Source organism: Eubalaena glacialis, chromosome 2 (assembly GCF_028564815.1).
Source record: "Eubalaena glacialis isolate mEubGla1 chromosome 2, mEubGla1.1.hap2.+ XY, whole genome shotgun sequence".
Taxonomy (NCBI): domain Eukaryota; kingdom Metazoa; phylum Chordata; class Mammalia; order Artiodactyla; family Balaenidae; genus Eubalaena; species Eubalaena glacialis.
Genome location: NC_083717.1, coordinates 142,485,052 through 142,509,462, shown reverse-complemented (window position 1 = coordinate 142,509,462; position 24,411 = coordinate 142,485,052). Strand labels below are relative to the sequence as shown.

The window sequence follows — 24,411 nt, the reverse complement described above, 5'->3', positions numbered from 1 at the left end:
GCTATAGACTATTTTATTTTTAAACTACATTTCCCAATATTGCCAGTTTCCAAGTTAGACTAACATTATGTTAGGGACTAATTTACAATTTGCTTTTGGCGCTACTTCCTCAATCTGTTGTGTTGGAAAGAACATGGACTTTGAAGTTATGTTGTTTTAGGTCTGAAGTCTGTCACCTGGGCTGTGTGGGATGCTTGAGAATGTAACTTCTCAGATTTAGTTTCTTTATCTGTAAAATGGAGATACACACTTTACAAGGTTGTTGTAAGAATTGAATGAGGTAATAAGTATGTGACATGTGCTAGCACAGCCATACAGAGTATATTAATCCTAAAAATGTTAGCTATTTCAATCCCCGTCTCTTCTAGATACATTAGCCAGACCCTACAAACTTCTCAGTATCTTTTTCCAAGTCCATCCTTTTTCGTATCTTTCCCTATTGAATAAATTAGGCTTATTTTAAGACTTGATTAGCAATTATATTGTTCTTTCTGACACCAAATAAGTGGTGTGTCTTCCAACACCAGTTCTCTGATTCTCTGACATCATCTGGATGTCCAAAATTCAATTCACTTCTGACACTAACTGCCTAGCGTTAGTGCAGATCCTACAAGTTAAAGGGCTCAGTGCCACGAGACCACCTCCACTTCAGACACCAGTCACAATTCCCAGTTGCCATCCATACTTCTAACAAACCAACTATATATAAATTTGGGGGTTCCCATGACTTGGTAGTTCCTCCCCTACCAAGTTTGGTAATTTGCTAAAATGACTCATAGAACTTAGGAAAACACTTTTCCTTGAGTTTACCAGTTTATTATAAAGGATACAACTCAGAAACAGTGAAATAAAAGAGATGCATAGGGCAAGGTATGGGGTGGAGGAGGGATGTCGTGTCAAGATTTCATACCTTCCTCAAGTGCACCACCCTCCCAGCACTTCAGTGTGTTCACCAACCTGGAAGCTCCCCAAACCCCATCACTGAGGTGTTTTTATGGAGGTTTCATTACATAGGCAAAATTGATTAAATCACTGGCATTGGCGTTTGAACTCAGTTTTCAACCTCCAGCCTCTCTCTCCTCCCTGAAAGTCAGGGGGTGGGACTAAAAGTTCCAGTCTTCCAACCATGGTTTGGTCTTTCTGGAGACCAGCCCATATCCTGAAGCTATCTAGGGGCCAGCAAAGATTCACCTTATTAGCATAAATTCAGGTATGGTTGAAAAGGGCTTGTTATAAATAATAAAAGGTGCTTCTGTCACTCAGGAAATTCCAAGAGTTTTAGGAGATCTGTTCCAGGAATGAAAAACACATATCATATATATATAACATATAATTTATATATATATATATGTATTTCCTATCATACTACAGCAATTAATTATTGCCTTCTAAGAATTCATATATTGTTTGTATTAAATTGTGCATACTCACATCTGTTAAGATGTTATCTTTACACTGATACTGTAAATTATATGTTAATAGGAGCCTTTTTATTCATTTTTGTTTAATCTCTTAATATATCATCGTGTACCCAACATTATCTAAGAATTTTCTAAGTATTTATGTGTTTGATTGATACTAATAAAATAGGGATATTTTGAACCTATATCTGTATGGTAACAAAATGCTTCAAGATATCATATGGTCAAATCTAAATGGCTAACATCTTGAAGATAAATTAGCCTAGGTTCAAATATGTTTAGTGTCCCTCGATGGCCATAAACAGGTTACTCTCACTCATCTCTTTGAAGTTCAGTTTCCTTACCACTGAGATAGATATAAGACCATGAAAAGATTTGAGAGAAAGACACACACACACAGAAACAGAGGAACAGAGGTTGTCATACACTAAAGGTAATAATTTCACTATTTTTATTGGACAAAGGAAGGATTTAATTTGCTGACTTAACACTCCAACTCCTCGATTTTCTCATCTCAGTACTAGACTTTTTTATTTTTAAGGGCACAATTTTCCTAGATCTCCTTAAACAAAAAAACAGCAAAGAGCAGACAGGTGTTATATTAGGCAGGCATTTGACTTGAGAAGAAATGACCCTATTGTGTGCATGTTTTTCAGTCCCCTCTAAGGGTTCAGTAATTAAGATCATTCTTACCCTGAAGTTCTCCAAGCAGGTGAGCATTCTCCTCTTTTAAACTGTAACTAATTTTTCATCTATAGTCTCACACTCCCTTAAAGACTTAAAAATGGGTTTTATTAATATTCTTTAAGATAGCTTTGGAAGGTTTTTACTTATTCAAATGTATTTTTTTTAATTCAAAGACATTGATTTGCTCACAGTCCTGGTTCTCATTAGAATCTGGCTATTGTTTTTAAGAAATAGAGGCAAATTTTTATTCATACACAGTGTTAAAAGAACTCATGAACTTGTCTCTGATCCCCTTATTGAGAAACAAACGTTAATCACATTTCCCTATAGTCTGGTGTTTTCATTCATTACTCTTTCCAGATAAGTTAGACATTTGTATGTGAATTTAAACATTAGAACCATTCTCCATTTGTAACACTTGGAACCAGTAGGTGCAAGAACAGAAAATGCTAAAATCTTAATTAATTTTGTGCACTTTTTACTTAATTCCTATCAAAATCCTTAATAACTTTAAAAGATTACATGTTTGCCTCCAGATAGCTAATCTACAGGCACTCATCATGTATATTAATACATGGATAATACAGAAATTCATTTACATGAAGTACATTGCTATATAAACTGCAATTTGAATCTGGTTTGAAATCCATCGTTAGCAACATTTTTCTTTAACATAGCAATTTTGTTGCAATACTTTTATGCTTTCCACAAAACATGTTTCCCAGTTTGACTTATGAAAGTTTGTGAATTCTAAATGCTGGTGTGAATAGGCCAACATCTACTTCAATTGATAACTTTAATAGGGCAAAATTTTCAAAATCCTCTGAGGAAGAGAGCGAAATCATGAAACATTGGTAATATTTGTAATTGGAAAGAATGAAGCATAGGTTGTTGTTAAGAGGTACATTCTGAATCAGATTACCTTGTTTGAATCCTTATTCTGCTACTTTTTAGCTGTTTGGCTTTCCTTAACTGCTTTGTGCCTCAGTGTCTTCCATAAAATGACTTATTATTATAAAAAGATAAACTGTGTGAAGATTTTAACACAATACCTAGCACTTAGTAAATATTCAGTATCAACAAATATAATTATTATTTTTATTACCATCATCCTTCAGTATATTTGTAGGGAGATATTTTGACAAACTTTTCAACCAGAGATTTTTAACGTAAGTGAATCCATTCAGTATAATGTAATGATGTATTTTTAGAATCATTTTATTTAATTGAACAAAACTCTGGCACCTATTTATTTCTCCTAAGCAGTCCTACTTTTAAGCATTTCATATCTAAGTGGACTTTTTTCTCACGATATTTTATTTAATTTAGTTTCTTAAGATTATTTCATAATAGAACGTACTGAATAACTCTTACACCATGAAAAACTGGTTCTGTCAGAATAGTGAACTTTAACTTTTTTGACACCTGAAGCTTTCTTTCATCATATTCAAAGACTTCATACTACACCATTTAATCATAACTGCATAGGTTATCCTCACTGGATATTCCAAAGAATGAGATGCTGAGCTCATTAATAGCCAGTGAGCTTAAAGTAAACCGTATTATCACAGAAGTTTTCCATAGGTAGACCTGATTAACTATAATGAATATTCTCAGTTTTACATTCGCTAACTTTTTTGAGGTTAAGGAACCACCTTGGAATCCAAGTAGTTTGGGCAGTATTTTAAATTGCAGTAACGATTACCTTCATTTAGGGATGCTTTCCAATTCAGACTCTATTGAATGTATGAAAACACACTGTGCTTGAAAAGTTTTAACCCAGCACTGTCAGATATCTTTACAGGGCTAAATCTTCTAGGTTTGGATGAATGACACAGTCATATATAATGAGGGTCTAAAAAATCCATTACTTGAAATAACCTAATAGGTGAGATACAGTCAAAGAATTCTCATAGAAAATCATTCATAGAAAAAGTAAATATGTATTTTAAGATATATCCCTGTTAGGTATAATTAATTACATTTATATTCTTTGCCATTTAAAAAGAAATTAATAAGAAGGGAGATAAGCAGTTGCAAATACTTTGTTTTGCTAGACAAATGCAAATATAATTTGAAAGTAATTGTATATTCTCTTAATTTATTTTCATTTGACTCTAGTATCATTCATCTCTACTCCACTTTAGCATTTTGTTTCAATGGCCGTATCTCTGATCTTGTAATCACTCTAAATTTCTCTATCACTAAAATATTAAATTGCGACAAAATTCTATTTATTGACTACAAGGTTTTTGCTTCCTGACTCCGTTGTTTTCAGTGTATTTGCTTTTCAAGTTTTCCAGTTTTCCTAGTAATCCAACCCATTGATTATCTTCCCCCATTAGTTTCCTTCTGAGCTAATTCCTTTCCAGAGCCAGTTTGGATCCCATGGTCTGTTGCTTACACTGTGTCTCTTCAACTGCCCTGTCCCCTTGTCCTTATGCCTCACTCTGCTGAGTCTTCACACAAAATATCAAACTGCTGGATTTTCAAGGTTAAAAGGCATCTGTGTAAGTTATCTGTTACTGTGTTAAAAACTGCTGTATTACCTAGAAGCTCAAAAAATATCACATCTTACTAAATCTAGTTATCTAATCTCTAGTGAGTCAATAACTTGAGGAGGCTATTCTTTTGCTTCATATGGATTGTGGTATTATCTGGATCACTTGGTGGTACTTTGTGGGTGGCTGGTCTGGTCTGGAAGGTCCAAGATAGCTTCACATGCCTGAAACCTTGGTAGGGATGGGTGGAAGCCTGGGCTTAACTCTGCCCTCTCCTTTATGTAATCGCAGGGCCCCTTCACCTCATCTCTTTAGCAGAGTAGTTGGACTTATTACATGGGTCAGGACTCTCACAGTGAGTATTTCAAAAGATAGGAAGTGAAATTCCTTGTCTTCTGTGGCCTGGGCCCAGAAATCAGCACAGCATCATTTGTGCTATATGCTATTGGTCAAAGTAATCACAGAGCCCATCCATATTTAACAAAGTGAACATAGAATCCAGGTCTTGATGTGGATAATATTGAAGATACTATGGACATCTTTACTCTTTTACATCATTCATTCATTCATTTCAGCATTCATTTATTCAATCAATAATGATTTGTCACTAACTATAATACTAGGTACTTGATGGATACAGAGGGTGATGCAATGACTAGGAAGTTGTAAGTTTCTTTATAATGGAGCTTACACAGGAGACAAATACAATGGTAACTAACGTTATATTATTAACAGTAGGAGAGATACTTCACTTACTGGTAGTCAAGGGTGGGCTTTCTGAAGGTAAAATCTAAAAGATGAGAATCACAGAGCTGTGGATAAAGTAAAGGAAAGACAAAACAAAAACAGAGGTCCATTGTCCGGGAAGGGTTTATCATGCAGAAGCAGGAAGAAAACCTATGTTTCTGAAACATAATGTTCAAGATGAGAATAGTTGGGTATACGACCAGAGCCAGAACTTTCAGGACCTTGTAGCCCTGGTTAACAAGCAGGGGTGAGTCAATACAGTGTTCTAAACAGGAGAATAAAAGAGCGATTCTCTGGTAAAAGAACATCTGGCCAGTCTCAGAAGGTTGAGAGAAGGTCAAAAGAGGAAGCATGTTGGCCTGCTAGAAGGCTATCACAGGACATTTGTAGTAGTCCATGTGAGAGGTAATAGTGGTGATAGTGGAGACTGAGAGAAATATATAAACTCCCAATATATTTTGAAGGTAGAATCAATAGAAATAACCATCTTTTCTAATCACAGACAATATTGTTGAACAAATAGTTCTCATTACTGATCTCTACTATTTAACCATCCTTTCACATGCCAAAAATCTGTAACCCAGGTTATAAATACTTCACAGAAAATGCTTTCACTATAATCATTAATAATATTAAACTTGTCAAAAACAGTAGATATTTTAAGTATTAACTTCTGCCTTGCTAACATTTGGCACATTGTATTACTTCCTGTTCTTTGAAGCATACAACTCCTTTAATTTTTGTAACACAACTTTCTGGATCCACATATCTCTCTGCTAATTTATGTTTATTTTCCTTTAGGAGCTTTTATTTTCCTCCAACCCCGTAAGTGATTATATTCAAGAGTAAATTCAAATTTGACATTTTATGTGGGTTTGTTTATACTTTCTCTGAGATATCTCAACAGAACTGTAGCCTGCAGTCAGCCTTCCGTTCTGAGCTTTAGATCCATATTTCTGCTTGGCAATCAGAGACATGCATTTCTGGGCATAAAATAGATAAAATATTCCACAAAACCCTTTCAATGCAAACAACTGAAAATGCTGGAAAATATTCTTAAAATATTATGAAAGCATTAAAGTGTTTATTTAAAAATTCCAGGCCAAATTTATACAAAAATAGTACAGTGAGCCTACTTTTGCCCTTGGGGGCATTTGCTGACATGGGCAAATTTGAGCTTCAGTTTTTGATGGCATCTCTGGGCAAGGGATGCAGAACTCCAAACCCAGGGTGTTCCCTGGGAAAGTGTCTACCAGTAGAAGTTGGAACTCAAAGGACTGTACCCACAGGGTAAGAGTAGAGCAGAAGTGAACCCAGTCTACACATTCCTACTCTCAAGGGAGTGCAAAGAGCCTTGCCTTTGACGTGAGAAGGGTGGAGGTGACGTAGGAACCATTCTTGAAGTTATAATCACAAACCAGCTCTTATATGGATTTTTAACTCAAATTCATGTCACCCAGATGATTAAAATGAAACCTCAAGCAATGAACTTGGATTAATGTGATCCTAGACATTGATGCCAAGAGTTGCCTATGGACACAAATCTCTAGAGGAGGAAGCCATCATCTGAGACATGAAGTATCCTCATAAATATTTTTTAAAGGACAATGAGTAGCACAGAGTTAAAATTAACCAAGAATACACAGGAACAAGGTACCCTGAGAGAAAACCAACAGAAAAGCCCTCTCAACACTATAATTGGAAATATCAGATGGTATAAAACAATTACTTTGTTTAAAGACAAGTGTCTTTAACCTTTGCAGGTTAAAGACACTTTGCAGGTAATGGGAAAGTATTAAAACAGTGGTATAAAAGGTAAACCAAAGAACTACACAGAGCATTTATAAATGAAAACTACATTATTGTAAATAACACAATGCAGATTAAGCAGAGCTAAAGAAAGAATTAATGAACTGAATTAGCTCAGAGAATTTATTCATGCAAAAACCTCAAGAAATGGAAAAGTTGGAAGACAGGTTAAAAGACGTGGAAAACGGAATAAAAAGGATTCTCAATTGAGAATAGAAAGAGAACAATACAGGTTTATTTGAAGAGCTAATGATGTGAATTTTCCAAAAATTTCCTAAATGACGGACACCAAACTTAAATCAAGAGATTTAAGAAGCCCAGCAAATTCCAAACTATAAGTAAAAAGAAATCTACACCTAGAAACATTATATTGAAGCTGTAGAACATCAAAGCAAAAAGATTTTGAAAGTAGCTGGAGGAAAAAAAGATGTTCACTTCAAAGTATGAGACTTTGAGCTTACTTTTCTACAGCAATAATGGCCATCTGAAGACAATGGAATTATATCCTGTTGTGCTGAAAGAAAATAACTGCTAACCTATAATCCTATGTACAAGGAAAATATCTTTTAAGAATGAGGTTAAAAGCCCAGAGATAAACCCATGCACATATGGTCACCTTGTCTTTGATAAAGGAGGCAAGAATATACAGTGGAGAAAATACAGCCTCTTCAATAAGTGGTGCTGGGAAAACTGCACAGCTACATGTAAAAGAATGAAATTAGAACACTCCCTAACACCATACACAAAAATAAACTCAAAATGGATTAAAGACCTAAATGTAAGGCCAGACACTATAAAACTCTTAGAGGAAAACGTAGGCAGAACACTCTATGACATAAATCACAGCAAGAGCCTTTTTGACCCACCTCCTAGAGAAATGGAAATAAAAACAAAAATAAACAAATGGGACCTAATGAAACTTAAAAGCTTTTGCACAGCAAAGGAAACCATAAACAAGACGAAAAGACAACCCTCAGAATGGGAGAAAATATTTGCAAATGAAGCAACTGACAAAGATTTAATCTCCAAAATTTACAAGCAGCTCATGCAGCTCAACATCAAAAAAACAAACAACCCAATCCAAAAATGGGCAGAAGACCTCAATAGACATTTCTCCAAAGAAGATATACAGATTGCCAACAAACACATGAAAGAATGCTCAACATCATTAATCATTAGAGAAATGCAAATGAAAACTACAATGAGATATCATCTCACACCGGTCAGAATGGTCATCATCAAAAAATTTACAAACAATAAATGCTGGAGAGGGTATGGAGAAAAGGGAACCCTCTTGCACTGTTGGTGGGAATGTAAATTGATACAGCCACTATGGAGAACAGTATGGAGGTTCCTTAAAAAACTAAAAACAGAACTACCATACGGCCCAGCAGTCCCACTACTGGGCATATACCCTGACAAAACCATAATTCAAAAAGAGTCATGTACCACAATGTTCATTGCAGTTCTACTTACAATAGCCAGGACATGGAAGCAACCGAAGTGTCCATCAACAGATGAATGGATAAAGTAGATGTGGCACATACATACAATGGAATATTACTCAGCCATAAAAAAAAAGAAATTGAGTTATTTGTAGTGAGGTGGGTGGACCGAGAGTCTGTCATACAGGATGAAGTCAGTCAGAAAGGGAAAAAGAAATACCGTATGCTAACCCATATATATGGAATCTTAAAAAAAAAAAAAAAAAAAAAAAAAAGGTCATGAAGAACCTAGGGGCAAGATGGCAATAAAGACACAGACCTACTAGAGAATAGACTTGAGGATACGGGGAGGGGGAAGGGTAAGCTGGGACAAAGTGAGAGAGTAGCATGGACATATATACACTACCAAACGTAAGATAGATAGCTCGTGGAAAGCAGCCGCATAGCACAGGGAGATCAGCTCGGTGCTTTGTGACCACCTAGAGGGGTGGGATAGGGAGGGTGGGAGGGAGGGAGACACAAGAGGGAAGAGATATGGGGACGTATGTGTATGTATATAACTGATTCACTTTGTTATACAGCAGAAACTAACACACCATTGTAAAGCAATTATACTCCAATAAAGATGTTAAAAAAAAAAATAATGAGGTAAAATATATATTTTTTGAAATTCAACATCAGAAAGTCTACTAAAGATAATTCAATGTGATATACTTCAGGCGAAAGGAAAGTGATCACAGATTTGGAAGGTCTGTGATGAAAGAAGGAATTAAGGGCAAATAAGCTAACATATATCTGGGTAATTTAAAAAATAGTGCAAGTATAAAGTATGATAATGTCCAATAAATTTTAAAAAAACAAGGGAATTAAAGTTCATGACTCAGTAACATATGTCAAAACAGGAATAAAAGGAACAAAGTGTTCTAAGATTCTTATTTTGTCTAAAAGGATGGTAAAGATATTAATTGATGTTTTTGGATAACTTAAGTATGCATGTTGCATGCTTTAAGACAATCAATAAAATAATAGAAACAGAGCAGTTAAGTTCCCAACTAGTAGCAGGAAAAAGGTTAGAATAATGATATAATCCATTAATACAAAGAAAACAAAGAAAGAAAGAACACAAAACAAACAGAAAGAATAAAACAACAGGAAACACTTGTACCCAAATATATCAGTATATTAAACTGAAATGAATAAAGTGCTAAGTACTCTGGGTAAAAGAAAAAGATTGTCTGACTTTTTTGAAAAAATAGAATATAACAACGTGCTGTTTAAAAGAGGTGCTAGTAAAATATAAGGTTACTGAAAGTATAAAAGGATGGAAAAGACATAACATGTAAATATTAACTAAATGAAAGCCAAGGTAACTATATTAATATGAGACAAAATAGAGTTTTAAATAATAAAACATTAATAGAGGTAAAGGAGATATTTCACAAAGATAAAAGTTTCAAATCATCAATAACATAAAACTGATTTAAATTTGTATGTAATGAATAGCATTGCCTCAAGATATGTAAAGCAAAAAGGAGACAGAACTACAAGAAGAAAATTTTTAAAAGCTACTACCCTTTTAGAAGAGTACAACACTTTCTTCTAAGTTAATCCAAGTAGAATAAATGCAGTGAAAAAAAAAACCCTAACAACTATATAAATGATATGGACAACACAGTTATCAGACTTAACCCAATAGATCCACATCACATCCCAAAACTACAGACTACTTCTTTGCAAGCACAAACAGGATAAAAATCGATCATATTCTGGGAGATAAAACAAGTTTTAACAAATTTCAGAGGATTGAATATATATGAACTGTTTTCTCTGAATATGATTCAGTTAAGCACAAAATCAAAACAAAGAGAAAATAAAACATAACCATATGTTTGGAAATAAAGAAGCACTTGGGTACACAAATTCAACATGTCCACCAAACTCCAAACTACCCCTCCTTTCTTCCCTGTCTTCATCACTCATCCCCCTCTTGTCTAAGGCATCATTTATGGTCCCATGACATTGCCTTAGTTCAGGCCTTCTCTTTGAGTTTCCTCTCTTTGAGGTTCATGCTCCTCCTATCTGCCACACTATGCCTTCTAAAAGATTGGTTTAATCATATAAAGCCTTTATTTAAAAATTTTTAAAAGACCCTCAGTACCAACAGGATAAAATTCAAACTCCATAACATGACATTCAAGGATCCTTGATAGAGCCTCTGCTTTTCTTTTCATCTTTATTTCTTCCCAAGCCTTCGTGCACCTTTTATGCATCAGTTATGCTATTCACTTATACTTCCCTGAACACCCTGTTCTCCCTGTCTCCTCCTTACCTCTGCACCTACTTACCCCTCTACCGGGAATGTCCTCTCTTACTATTCACCCACCTGACCATTTCCTATATATCCTGGGAGATACAGTTCAAGTATCACATTCCTTGCCTGGTCAATCCTCATAGTGTTATTCACTTCTTCACTTTCTACCCTAGAATTGTTTTTTGTACTTCAGTTTTTTAAATTAGCTATTTAAATGTCTGCCTATTGTGTTAGACCATAAACTACATGCAGATAGGATTTTTTTCTTGTTCATTTCTTTTTCTATTCTTAGCACTTATATAAGGAGGGCTCAAAAATTGAATTTATGAATAAAATTAAAATTCTTATGGTAGCTTAAACACATTTGTTGCAAGAAGCAAGAAGGGTCAGTCAATATGTTGGCTATGAGAAAGGAGAGCAATATTATAAAAAGTAGATGGAATGACATGTAAAGAATATCAGATGGCACATTTGGTGTGGTAGTCCTAAAACCTTTTAGCATCCTGAAGGAAGGGCTTCCAGGTAGAGTTGTACAGCTTTTATACTGTACAACTCAAGAGGGTGCCATAGACATCTAGTCAAGGATGGGATATTGTTGCCCAGAGCAATCCTGAGTGCAAAAAATCCTGAGTGGTCCCACACAATTTCCTTGATCAAATGAACCATGTCATTAGAGCCCAGGAAATAATTGTTATTTATTATGACAATTGGGAGTCATCATTAAGAAAAGGCCTGTATTTTGCATACCCTAATGAGAGAAATGTGTAACACCTTTTGGAAATCTTCCCATCAAAAACAAAAAGGTTAGGTACCTAACGTAGCAAGTTTTGATTGTATGGGAAAAACCGTCACAATTAAGCCAAATAAATGAGCCATTGTGGTGGGTTGAAATCCATATCCACCTGTGGTGTAATTTGCAAAGTTTGCTTAAGGTTTACGCATGAATATTATGACTTGCAGTCAAATTCTTTCTGACCGAATAATTTAGAAAATAAATTTATATACTTGTGTTACCCATTTTATTAAATAATTGGTATCCAGAAGCCCAAGGACTGAGCCTCATATGGGATAATTAGAATTCACTGACTTGAACCAATGGCTTCATCTGCTTCAGAATTTCATGCTAGTGTGGATACTCTGCTTTTATACCCAGAACATCATTTGCTTGCTAACAGTATAAACCAAACATACTTACGACATTTTTTTCTGGGAAGCAACTAGAAAGAAAAAATAAACTCTGCTTAGTTTCACCTGCAAATGCTTTTTTAAAGCTATGAGTCTTATTCATTGCCCACACTCAGGAATCACATTTCCCTACCCAAGCTGAAATTCCCAGGCCTAAATATGTTCTCCACCCACCTCTTAATATTCCTTCCCTGTTGCTAGATGTATTCTTGAAAATAGCTTCTCACAGTAAGAGTAGCCACTGGCTTATTGCAAACCACATATTTTATCTGTTTTAATATCTCTTTTCTACAGATCCTCCTGCTGTGGAACCAGCATTTCTGGAAATCCGGCAAGGACAAGACCGCAGTGTCACTATGAGCTGCAGGGTCCTGAGAGCCTATCCAATACGGGTACTGACCTATGAGTGGCGCTTGGGAAACAAATTATTACGGATGGGTCAATTTGACTCTCAAGAATACACAGAGTACCCGGTGAAGAGTCTTTCCAATGAAAACTATGGGGTTTATAATTGTAGCATCATAAATGAAGCTGGAGCAGGGAGATGCAGCTTTCTTGTTACAGGTAAGATGCTGAATATTTTGCTTTTTTTTTTTTTTTTTTAGATCATGGTCGCTTAGGCTTATGTCAATATAAGAATGAAAGCATTTTGCAGATCCATGGAGCATACCATGAACAGCTTGACTGTTCATATTTAGAGCTTCTACTCATTTATTTTCAAGGCAAGTCTATAGTAGTTAAGATAGTTTATGTGCCTATAAAATTAGAAGTTTATGTGAATTCAAATAGAGTTGGTGACGAGGTTGGTTATGTTGAGTGTTTCAGTAATAAAGTGACAAATCTTAACTAGCTTTATTTAGATCAAATTGCAAATATTAATACATGTTTTCTTTTGCAAGTTTAAAATCCCTTGCAATCCAATACCTGCTCTGGTTTTAATAGTAGAGAGTGCTTTCTTTCTTTTTCTTGTTTATTTATTTATTACCTCTTAAAGTACGGTGAATCTTCATTTTGTCCCTGGCTTACCATAGGACCACAGATATTCAAAGGGAAATCAATATAGTTGTATCTGGTATACAATGAATTAGAGAGAATTATCATTTTTGATATCATTATCTTTTAATGTATTTAAGGAAATATTAAATCTGTATTAAATCATACATGTTTATTTAAATTATTTTGGTAATCTAAAGTAAATCTGTGTAATTTTTGAGCTAGGGTTTAGGCATACATTAAAAGGATATACTCCTTTTCATTATTATTTTGTTCTAGATTAGTTGAAACGGTTATAGTGTTTATGCTACTAAAAGAAGAAACTGGACATTGTATGTTATCTGGAAAGCAATCATAAAAATCATGATTAAAATGTTTCAGAATTAATTAAATCTTGTTCATTGGTAATATAAATTCTTATTAATAAGTTCTTACTCATAAGAGAACTCTCTAATATGGATTGCCTTGAGACATTTTTGCTTCCTGAAATGGGATATTAGGTGGATAAAATACAATTGACTAACCAAAGAATATGAAGACATCCTCTCTGCTGGATCTTGCCACCTCTTGGTTTTGCAATCTCTTTTATTAACATTCAGTTGAACTTAAGGTTTTTCTACTTTGATACTTAAAGTGAACTATTAAAACGAAATAAAAAATCCCTAGGACAATTACTTACATGGTGATCTAATTTTTCTTCCTAGGAATATTTACAAGGGTAAGAGAATGTAATCTATTACTCTATGGGGTAATTTAAATGGCATGATATACTTTCATTCCTTATTTATATGTTATTATCCCAAACAATAAGAATCCTTCAAAGGCAATTGTTTTTCACATATTGGTACAAATGGAGCACTTTACTTTCTTTCATTAACCCTCCAAAATAAAAATACTCGATAAAATTAACTAAACCCCTTTCTTCAATCTTTTTGGCTTTATACACATTCTGATTATCTCTGGTTACACTGTTTTCTAACTTTGACTGGTTTAGACCATGCTGCCTCTGCAAGATTTTCATTTGTTCTCTATTATATGATCCAAATCCTATTTTTTGAGCTAGAAGACAAGCTGAGACCAGAATAAACACTAGCTCCATTCTCCCATTCCAGATCCATGGGGTGCAGTAAGTAGATTTCAGTAGTTGAAGAAAGGAATAAACCTGTTGTGGATTGCCCCATAGAGGGAGAGGAAACAGCCCCGTGCATTAATTTGTTTCCAGTGTGCATTTTTCAATCTCCAGGTCAACCTCATTGTTTCAAGATCTCCACATAAAATCTAATAAAGTTTTGAAGAAGAGAAAAAGAAATGATTGAATTCCAAATACAGTATAATTCAGGAAATATATAAAGAAATCAATGATTCCATAGAATCAGACATCTGGAAGAAACTTTGAAAAGCTATTTACTTTTCTACTAAAACATACCAGAATTAGTAGTAATCCTTATCAATTTCCCATAATTCAAAACTCTTTGAAGCTATGCAGAAGAGAACTAGAGAATATAATATATGCAAGGATTCATATATTTATTATGCATATGTTCTTTACCCACAAAACAGATCTTTGAAGACAATTCTTTGAAGACAATTCTTTTTCCTTGAGGCCCAAATTAACTAAGAAACATTTAAATTTTCATAGTTATAACTATTGTACCAAATTTAAGAATTTAAACTCTTCCACTTGCTTTTCCTAAATGTCCTGAAAGTGGACTTGATCTGACTGCACATCAAAACGTACAGAATTGAACTGAAAGGCAATGGCAGCCCTCATGTCTATATGTATTCTAGCTCCCGGGAAAGCTCAAAAGTTCGGACGTGTTTTCTTCATTTATATCATGAGTATGCAATGTGTGTGGATGTTTGGGGGTAGGAGAGTGGGGTTGTGTTTACCAAGAAGTCAGAGGGGGTGTGAGAATATTTTCCTGGAAAGGAAAAGAAGATAGTAAGCAAAGGTATTTTGGGAAGAGTGACCAACCTAGCTTGTTGTGCATTGTCCATATTAGAGAATATTAGCTATAATACTACAAAATACTGTGTACTTTCATTTATTTTATTTACTAATATTGTTATAGTGACGTTAAGCCTAGTTTTTTTGTGTTTTAAGCCTTTGTGAACTATGGCAGGAACTCGAACACCATTTATCATATTTTTCTATGGGAGAATTTTTACAAGTTCTATAAATAAATGTGACATACTAATTTATTATAATAAGTCCACTTGTAAATGTGCAATTCCAAGTATATATGTATAAATACATAGACATAAGTGTTTCTATATTAATAAATAGTTCTGTACTGTTTAGCAGATCACTCAACTGGAGCATGGATTTCACTTTATCACAGGTTCAAATGCTCCAAATTAACATTTGGAAAAATTGTTTTTAAAGACTTCGAAACATCTAGGCACATTCATTACATTACAGATACGAGTGAATAACATGCCAGGTTAGATCCTAGCACACAGCTTGATCCAGAAAAGAAAACCAGTAAATCTGGGATGATGGAATAGATAGAGGGATGGCCAAGAGTGAATGATTAAATGGAAGGAATCTTACTGAAAATTATTTTTTAATGGGAAAAGAATGAGGGTGAAAGAGTAGTTCAAGTTGAAAATACGTAGTGGGCTGAATAGTGTCCCCCAAGAAGGTAAATCCATGTCCTAATTCCCAAACCCTGTGAATATCACTTTATGTGGCAATACATGATTAAGTTAAGGATTTTGAGAGAAGGAGCTTATCCTGGATCATGTAAGGTTAGTGAAAGATTTAATGTCCTTATGGTTGCATGATAGAGGGCCCTAGCATTTTGCTGGTTTTGGGCTGAAGGCCACTCTCATGTCTTAGAATATTTCTGCAGGTCCTAGAGATCACCTGTAATTCCTTGTCACATGTGCTTTTCCAACGTGGCTGCTTAATTCATCAAGCCATGAGGAAGAATCTCTAGCTCTAGTCTGTTAAGATGGAATCTTATATAACATAACCTAATTACTGAAGGAACATCTCATCACAGTTTTTTCCCACCCTCCATGGGAGAGAATTATACACAAAGACATTAATAACAGAGGTAGAAATCACTGGAGTCACCTTAGGTTCAGTCTGCCACATGTATCAACATTACCTGCTGCTAGGAGTACTTTTAAATACAACCTACATATGAAACTGTTTTATCTATGGCAATAGTTAAAGAAATTCCTCATAGTTTAATCCCTTTCAATAAACATGGGAAATAGGGTTTTACAAACAAAAATTTGCCTGTGACGGTTGCTTTCACCTCTAATTTGGACGTATTTGTACTGAGATTGTGCATCCTCTACTTTTCTTTTGATATATTACAATATTCAGATGGACATTTTGGAACTACTCTTTTCTCCATATTCAGCACCGGCAGATCAGACACATAACCAAAATTAGACAGATCCTAGAGAACAAATAAAGCAAGAGTGAGACATTTTTATGAAAGGGAGCACATGCTATCACCCAGTGAATGTAAAGAAATTCAGGGTGACTGAGAACTGTGATATGCCTAAGACAGGCTGTTGGATTACTCTAGCATTACTTAGTTCTAAAGAATGAAAAGGATGAAATAACAACCAAGTCAAATTTGACTCCAAATCAAAATGTTTTATTCTTGTTTTCTAAAGTCAGATTGAGTTATGTAGTAACCAGATAGAAAATGTATTTTATTCTCTGGCAATGCATATGTTTGTGCTATTCAGCTGGTTACTTGTTTGTTATGAATGTCTAAACATGAACAGCATAACACTGTAGAAAAATCATTAGAACTATCAGAAGTAAGAGCAAATGAACTAATGGAAAAATATCTAATAAAATTCCCTGTGATAACTCTAAAAGGCAAAAAACTTCAATGTCAAATATTTTTCAGAGCCAAAATTCTGTTAAATTTATTAGAATTTTACTTATGATGATAACAGATCGACTAATGGACCCCAGTGTTTCAGCCAGCCTTATGAATTACAGTTATGTTAAAACTATGGAGCAGAAAATGCATTATATGTCCTAACAACTCTTGATGTATTCTGTGGTGTACAAAGTGATTCCACTTGTATTCTTTTCATTCAAACAATTCTGCTATGTGTGTAGAAGAAGCGATATCACCCTTGTATGACAGGTAAGCTAATAGAGGCTAAGGAAACCAAAAGTAAAATGTGTATCTTCTGACTATAAATTCAAGCTCTTTTTGACACACCTCAGTAACTCTTTTATTAGTGGTTCTAAAGGAATTTTTGGATAATTAAGCTAGATAAAATGTAGATGAGTCCATGCTGAATCTGAAAAAGTAGAAATAAAAATGTAAATATTAATTAAGGAAGTTAATACTATCACTTAGCAAAAATTTTACCAAAATATTTACTTTAATATTGAATCTAATTTATACAATATTTTAGAGACTGGAGCAGAAAGGGCTGATTAGAGGAAGGCTTATAGGGGTTTGTGTTGATTCCATCCTAGTCCTTACCTGAGGATTGGGATGCATAGATAAGGTGAAACTGTTGAGGCTTGTGTAGCACACTCTTCTATATCAGGTTCAGAGCAGAAAAGTGACAGTAGAGTTCAAGCAGTGATGGAGAAAGCTAGAATTTTCAGCTTAGCAAAATAAGATATACCTTCTTAAAATTCCAAACATCCTGCTGAGATATCAGAATGATTAAGCCTTAGGAGTCAGGGCCTTGCTTGAGAATAAAGGCTTATTCTAGATACTCCCAAACAAAGGCTAACACCAAGCCCCGATAAGATTCATGGGGAGGTAGAATTTGGAAGTAGAGTTCCACCAATTTGTAAGAGCAAGTCTCTACGTTCTCCATACACCTCACCCTAATAAAATGTAAAAAGGCAGAATACAAAAGTTTGAGGTGGTTAGCAGGTAGCTGAATTACCTACTAGAATAAACATCGACACTCTTTAGAGGAAGAGAGCATAGTCCAGTTATCTATAATATATTATATAATATGTATTATACATTACAATGTAATAATGTAGTGATAATTACTAACAATGCTCAATAAATAATAAAAATTACCTGACATGCAAGGAAAATAGGAAAATGTTACCCTTAGTCAAGAATAACAGTGGTCATGGGACTTCCCTGGTGGCGCAGTGGTTAAGAATCCTCCTGCCAATGCAGGGGACATGGGTTCGAGCCCTGGTCTGGGAAGATCCCACATGCCGCAGAGCAGCTAAGCCCATGCACCACAACTACTGAGCCTGCGCTCTAGAGCCCACGAGCCACAACTACTGAGCTCGTGTGCCACAACTACTGAAGCCCATATGCCTAGAGCCCATGTTCCGCAACAAGAGAAGCCACCGAAGTGAGAAGCCCATGCACCGCAACAAAGAGTAGCCCCTGCTCGCCGCAACTAGAGAAAGCCCATGCACAGCAAAAAAGACCCAATGCAGCTAAAAATAAATAATATAAATTTAAAAAATAAACAAAAAAAAAAAAAGAGAATAACAGTGGTCTTTTAAAAACTAACCCTGAGACGGCCCAGATGTTGGATATAGCAAAGCCTAGCTATTATAATAATTTCAAAGTATTAAAGGAAAATATGTTCAAAGATTTAAAGATAAATGCAGTATTTATGAGCAAATGCATAAGAAATTTCAGCAGATGGAAAAAATCCTTTAAAAAATAACCAAATGCAAATACTATAACTAAAATGGTATAATAATTGGAATGAAAAAATTATCTAGATGGAATGAACAACATATTGGAAAAGGTAGAAGGGTCAGTGAAATTGAAGACAAATTGAAAGAGCTGAGACAATCTGCTAGATAGAAAAAAGATTGAAGAGTAAAGAAAAGAGACCTAAGGACCTGGAGGATAATGAAAAATGGCCTAAAATAATTGCAATTGAAGTTCCAGACGTTCTAGAAAAGAATGAGAATGGGACCAAAAAAAAAAAAAAAGTTTTTCAAACCCACAGATCCAATCGTATCATGGAACACAAATCAAGAAAAAATACAAATAAAATCACACCTAGGCACATGATAATCCAATTGCAGAAAACCAAAGACAGAAAGTTTTCAAAGCAGCCAGAATAAAAATGATATTGTGATGATATGCATGACAGTTACCTTCTCATTAGAAGCAATGTGAGCTAGAAGACAATGACATATCTTTAAATCTTTAAACATCTTTAAAATACTGTCAGTTAGTAATTTTATTTCCAGTGAAAATGTGCTTTAAAATAGGGTCAAACAAATATATTTTTCTGGAAAATGAAAGCTGGAGAATTAGTAGTCAGTAAAACTGTACCATAAAATATGCCAAAAGATATTCTTCATATTAAAGGGAAAAGTTATCAGTGGAAACCAGGATCTACAAAAAGAAATAAAGAATCTTTTCTCCTATGTTTTCTTCTGTGAGCTTTATGTTCTCAGATCTTATATTCAAATCTTTAACCCATTATGAGTTAAATTTTGTGTATGGTGAAAGACACGGGTCCAATTTCATTCTCTTTAATGTGGATATTTAGTTTTTTCAACATCATTTTTTAAAGAGACTATCCTTTCTCCATTGTGTATTCTCGGTACCTTTGAAGAAGATCAGTTGACCATATATGAGTGAGTTTATTTCTGGGCTCTTATCATACACACCTATACACCCACACATGAACACAAGGAAACTTTTGGAGGTGATGGATATATTTATTACCTAGATTGTGGTGATAGTAACAGGAGGTATACATATGTCTAAATTTACCAAATTGTATTATATTAATTATATGCACTTTTTTGTATACCAATTATACCTCAATAAACATGGGGGAAAATGGAATGAAAATGATCAGATCCAGTAAATAGGTGGGTAAAGATAAAATTTTGTGTAATTTCCCTAATAAACAGCTGTACAAACAATGGTCAGCAAATTACAGCTTGGGGACCAGCCAACAGTTTTTATAGATAAAGGTTAATTGCAGCATAGCTTTCTTCACTTGCTTACGTTATTGTCTATGGCTCCATTCATGCTACAGCAGGAGAGGTGAGTAGTTGTAACAGCAACCATATGGCTCATAAACCTAAAATATTGGGTTGGCCCAAAAGTTCATTCAGATTTTTCCATAAGATGTTACTGAAAAACCCAAACAAACTTTTGGGCCAACCCAATATTTACATCTAGCCCTTTGAGGAAAAGTCTGTCTATCCTTGGTTTGAAGCAAAAATAATAACATTATAAGTTAGGGTTTATAACATATCACGAACCAAAATGTTACAGCAATAGCACAAATGATGGGATTAATTTTAGTTGTATTGTTCTAAATTTATAACATTTGTGAAGTAGGAACTGAGAAGCAAATAGGGACCTCAGAGAAACATGAAATGTGAAGTGTGATATAATAAGTGATACAATATTGACTCTAAATAGAATCAGTAAGTTAAAGTTGCATAGTTTTTGCCATACAGAAACTTCTAAAACGTTTTTTAAAAAGTGGTACATTGCTGCAATGAACATTGTGGTACATGTCTCTTTTTGAATTATGGTTTTCTCAGGGTATATGCCCAGTAGTGGGATTGCTGGGTCATATGGTAGTTCTATTTTTAGTTTTTTAAGGAACCTCCATACTGTTCTCCATAGTGGCTGTATCAATTTACATTCCCACCAACAGTGCAAGAGGATTCCCTCTTCTCCACACCCTCTCCAGCATTTATTGTTTGTGGATTTTTGGATGATGGCAGCACTATTTACAATCGCCAGGACATGGAAGCAGCCTAAGTGTCCATTGACAGATGAATGGATAAAGAAGATGTGGCACATATATACAATGGAATATTACTCAGCCATAAAAAGAAACGAAATTGAGTATTTGTAGTGAGGTGGATGGACCTAGAGTCTGTCATACAGAGTGAAGTAAGTCAGAAAGAGAAAAACAAATACCGTATCCTAACACATATATATGGAATCTAAAAAAAAAAAAAAAAAAAAACTGGTTATGAAGAACCTAGGGGCAGGACGGGAATGATGACACAGACCTACTAGAGAATGGACTTATGGACACGGGGAGGGGGAAGGGTAAGCTGGGACAAAGTGAGAGAGTGGCATGGACTTATATATACTACCAAATGTAAAATAGATAGCTAGTGGGAAGCAGCCGCATAGCACAGGGAGATCAGCTCGGTGCTTTGTGACCACCTAGAGGGGTGGGATATGGAGGGTGGGAGGGAGGAAGAGACAAGAGGGAAGAGATATGGGGATATATGTATATGTATAGCTGATTCACTTTGTTATAAAGCAGAAACTAACACACCACTGTAAAGCAATTATACTCCAATAAAGATGTTTAAATAAATAAAATTCAAAAAAAAAAGTGGTGCATTGAAGAAACTAAAATACATTCGAATTTACTCAAAATATCAGAGGAAAAGATAACAGGTGAACAACAACAACAAAAACACTGAAGGGACAATGAAAACAATGAGCAAGATGATAGACTTTAACCCAATTATATTAATAATGACATGAAATGTAAATGAACTTAACACTTCAGTTGTCAGAAATCATTAGACTGGATTTTTTAAAAAGCAACAAAAAAGCAAGCTATCTACAAGATAGACACTGCTATCTACAAGACACACATGTTAAATACAAAGACACAAAGAAGCTGAAAGGACAGGATGGAGGAATACATAACATGCAAAGAGCACATAAGAAAGCTGACATGGCTATATTATTACTAGACAAATAGACTTCAAGACAGAAAATTTTAAGAGTTAAAGAGGGACATTTAATAATAGTAAAAGAGGAATTTATAGGGAAGATTTTACAGATATAAATATGTGTGCACCTAATAATAGAGCTTCAAAATTAATAAATAAAGAAGTGCCAGGAGGAATAATCTACTCATAATTACACTAAAGGTTTTAACATCCATCTATGAATAATTTATAGAATATGTACCCAGAAAATCACTAATGTTTTAGAAGATCTGAACCATACTACAAGCAAACTAAATTAATTGATATTTGTAGATTATCATGCCCAAAGTTGTAAACTACACATCATTACATGTGCACATGGAATACTCACCAAGATAGATAAAACGCTGATCAAACATTTTCCTTCTGAAATTGGGAGCAAAACAAAAATACGCACTCCCATTAGTCACAAATATTGTACTGCAGGTCCTTACCAGTACAATAACACAAGGAAAGTAAATAACATGCATAAAAATCAGGAAGGAAGAAGCAAAGTTACTTCTAGTCACAGATTATGTGGTTTTTGAAGACAATGCTAAAGTATCTATGAGAAAATCTACTTGAATTAAGATAATTTAGCAAGAACATAGGGTATGCAATTAGTATGTAAAATCAATCATATTTCTGTATAATAGCTACAAAAATTTGAAACTGAAGGGTAAAAAATACCATTTCCAGTGACATCAAAGTGTAAATAAATTTAATAAAATATGCACAAGACATACACTGAAAAATATTAAAAAATTGCTGAGGGAAATGAACCTAAATAAATGGAGAAATATACCAAGTTCGTATTTTGGAAGAATCAATATTGTTTTCATACTTATTGTCTCCGAATTGATCTACAGATTCACTGCAATCCCAACAAAATACCCAGCATGGTTGTTTTTGTTTTTGTTTCTATAGAAATTGAAGAGCTGACTCTAGATTTTATTTGGAAAGCTAAGGCTTAACAATAGCTAGACTTATGTGGAAGGGGAAAAAGAACAAAGTTGGAGGACTCACACTACCCTGTTCCAAGTCTTACTGTAAAGTCACAGTAATCAAGATAGTGTGGTTTTTGTATAAATATAAACACATGGTTCATTGAAACAGGATAAAGGATCCAGGAATAGACCACTAAGGTCACAGAGATGATACACATATGGTCAAATGAGTTTTTCAAAGTCATCAGCATAATCCATTAGGAAATGATAGTCTTCTGAATAAATTGTGCTAGAACAACTGGATATTCATATTAAAAAAATAAACCTTAAACAATACCTCACATTACGCACAAGATTAAAATTGATTGTAGATGTAAATATAAAAAACTAAAATTGTAAAATTCTAGGAGAAAACTCAGGAGAAAATCTAGGCAAATTTGGAATAGAAAGTAAACCCAAAAAATCACCAGTCATTTAAAAAAATACAAATAATAATAATACAAGCATAATTAAAACTGCAGTCTTCCTGCTCTTCAAAAGACCTCATTAAAAAAGGAAAAAGCTTCCACATATAAGCAATATCATATGACATTTGTCTTTCTCTGTCTGACTTCACTCAGTATGACAATCTCTAGGTCCATCCATGTTGCTGCAGATAGCATTATTTTGTCCTTTTGTATGGCTGAGTAATATTCCACTGTATATATATACTACTGTATAGCACAGGGAACTCTACTCAATACTCTTTAATGACCTATGTGGGAAAAGAATCTTAAACAGAGTGGATATATGTATGTGTATAACTGATTCACTTTGCTGTACACCTGAAACTAATACAACATTGTAAATCAACTACACTCCAATAAAAATTTTTTTTTAAAAATTATTGGTCTAAAGAAACAAAAAAAAAGGGGAAAAGGAAAAAACAAGCCACAGGCTGGAAAAAAAATTTGAAATACATGTTTGTGACAAAGTGTTTGTATCCAGAGTATATAATTCTTAAAATTCAATAATAAGACAAACGGTCCAAATAAAATTGGCAAGAGACTTGAATATACATTGCACAAAATAGCATACAATTGACCAGTATTTGTATTAAAACTGGTAGCCATCATTTGTTATCAGAGAAATGAAATTTAAAACACAATGAGTTAGAACTACACACACATTATAATGACAAAAGTTAAAAAGACTGACAATAGCAAATGTAGGTGAGGATATATAGTCACTGAAATTATCACACATTCTTGCTTGGAGTGTAGAATGGGATTTCTGTTTTGAAAATGGCTTGTAAGTCTCTCAAAAACTTAAATATTTACTTACCAAGTGATCCAGCAATTCCACTCCTAGATGATTACTCAACAGAAATGAAAATGTATGTCTATACAGAGATTTATACACAAACTTTAATAGCAGCTTAATTTGTAATAGTGTCTGACTAGAAACAACCCAAATATTCATCAACAGGTAGCTGGATAAACAACTTGTGATTTAATCTACTCATGCAGTGGAATTTTACTCAGTCATAAAAGTGGAGAGAACTGATACAATACATGAACGGATGGATTTCAAAAACAATTATATTGAATAAACATAACTAGCCACAGAAAGTGCATACTTTATGATTCCATTTATATGAATTTCCTGAACATGCAAAACTAATCTTTAGTAATAGA

The 24,411-nt window shown here is 34.3% G+C and overlaps 1 protein-coding gene across 1 annotated transcript in view; it reads left to right on the top strand.

The window, feature by feature from the left end:
* The window catches only part of MDGA2 (MAM domain containing glycosylphosphatidylinositol anchor 2), an 811,172-nt gene that overhangs the window by 684,746 nt on the left and 102,015 nt on the right, over positions 1-24,411 (top strand). The window contains exon 9 of the mRNA XM_061182503.1: positions 12,401-12,670. Coding sequence (XP_061038486.1) covers positions 12,401-12,670 — 270 coding nt within the window. The remainder of the gene's footprint in view (positions 1-12,400; positions 12,671-24,411) is intronic.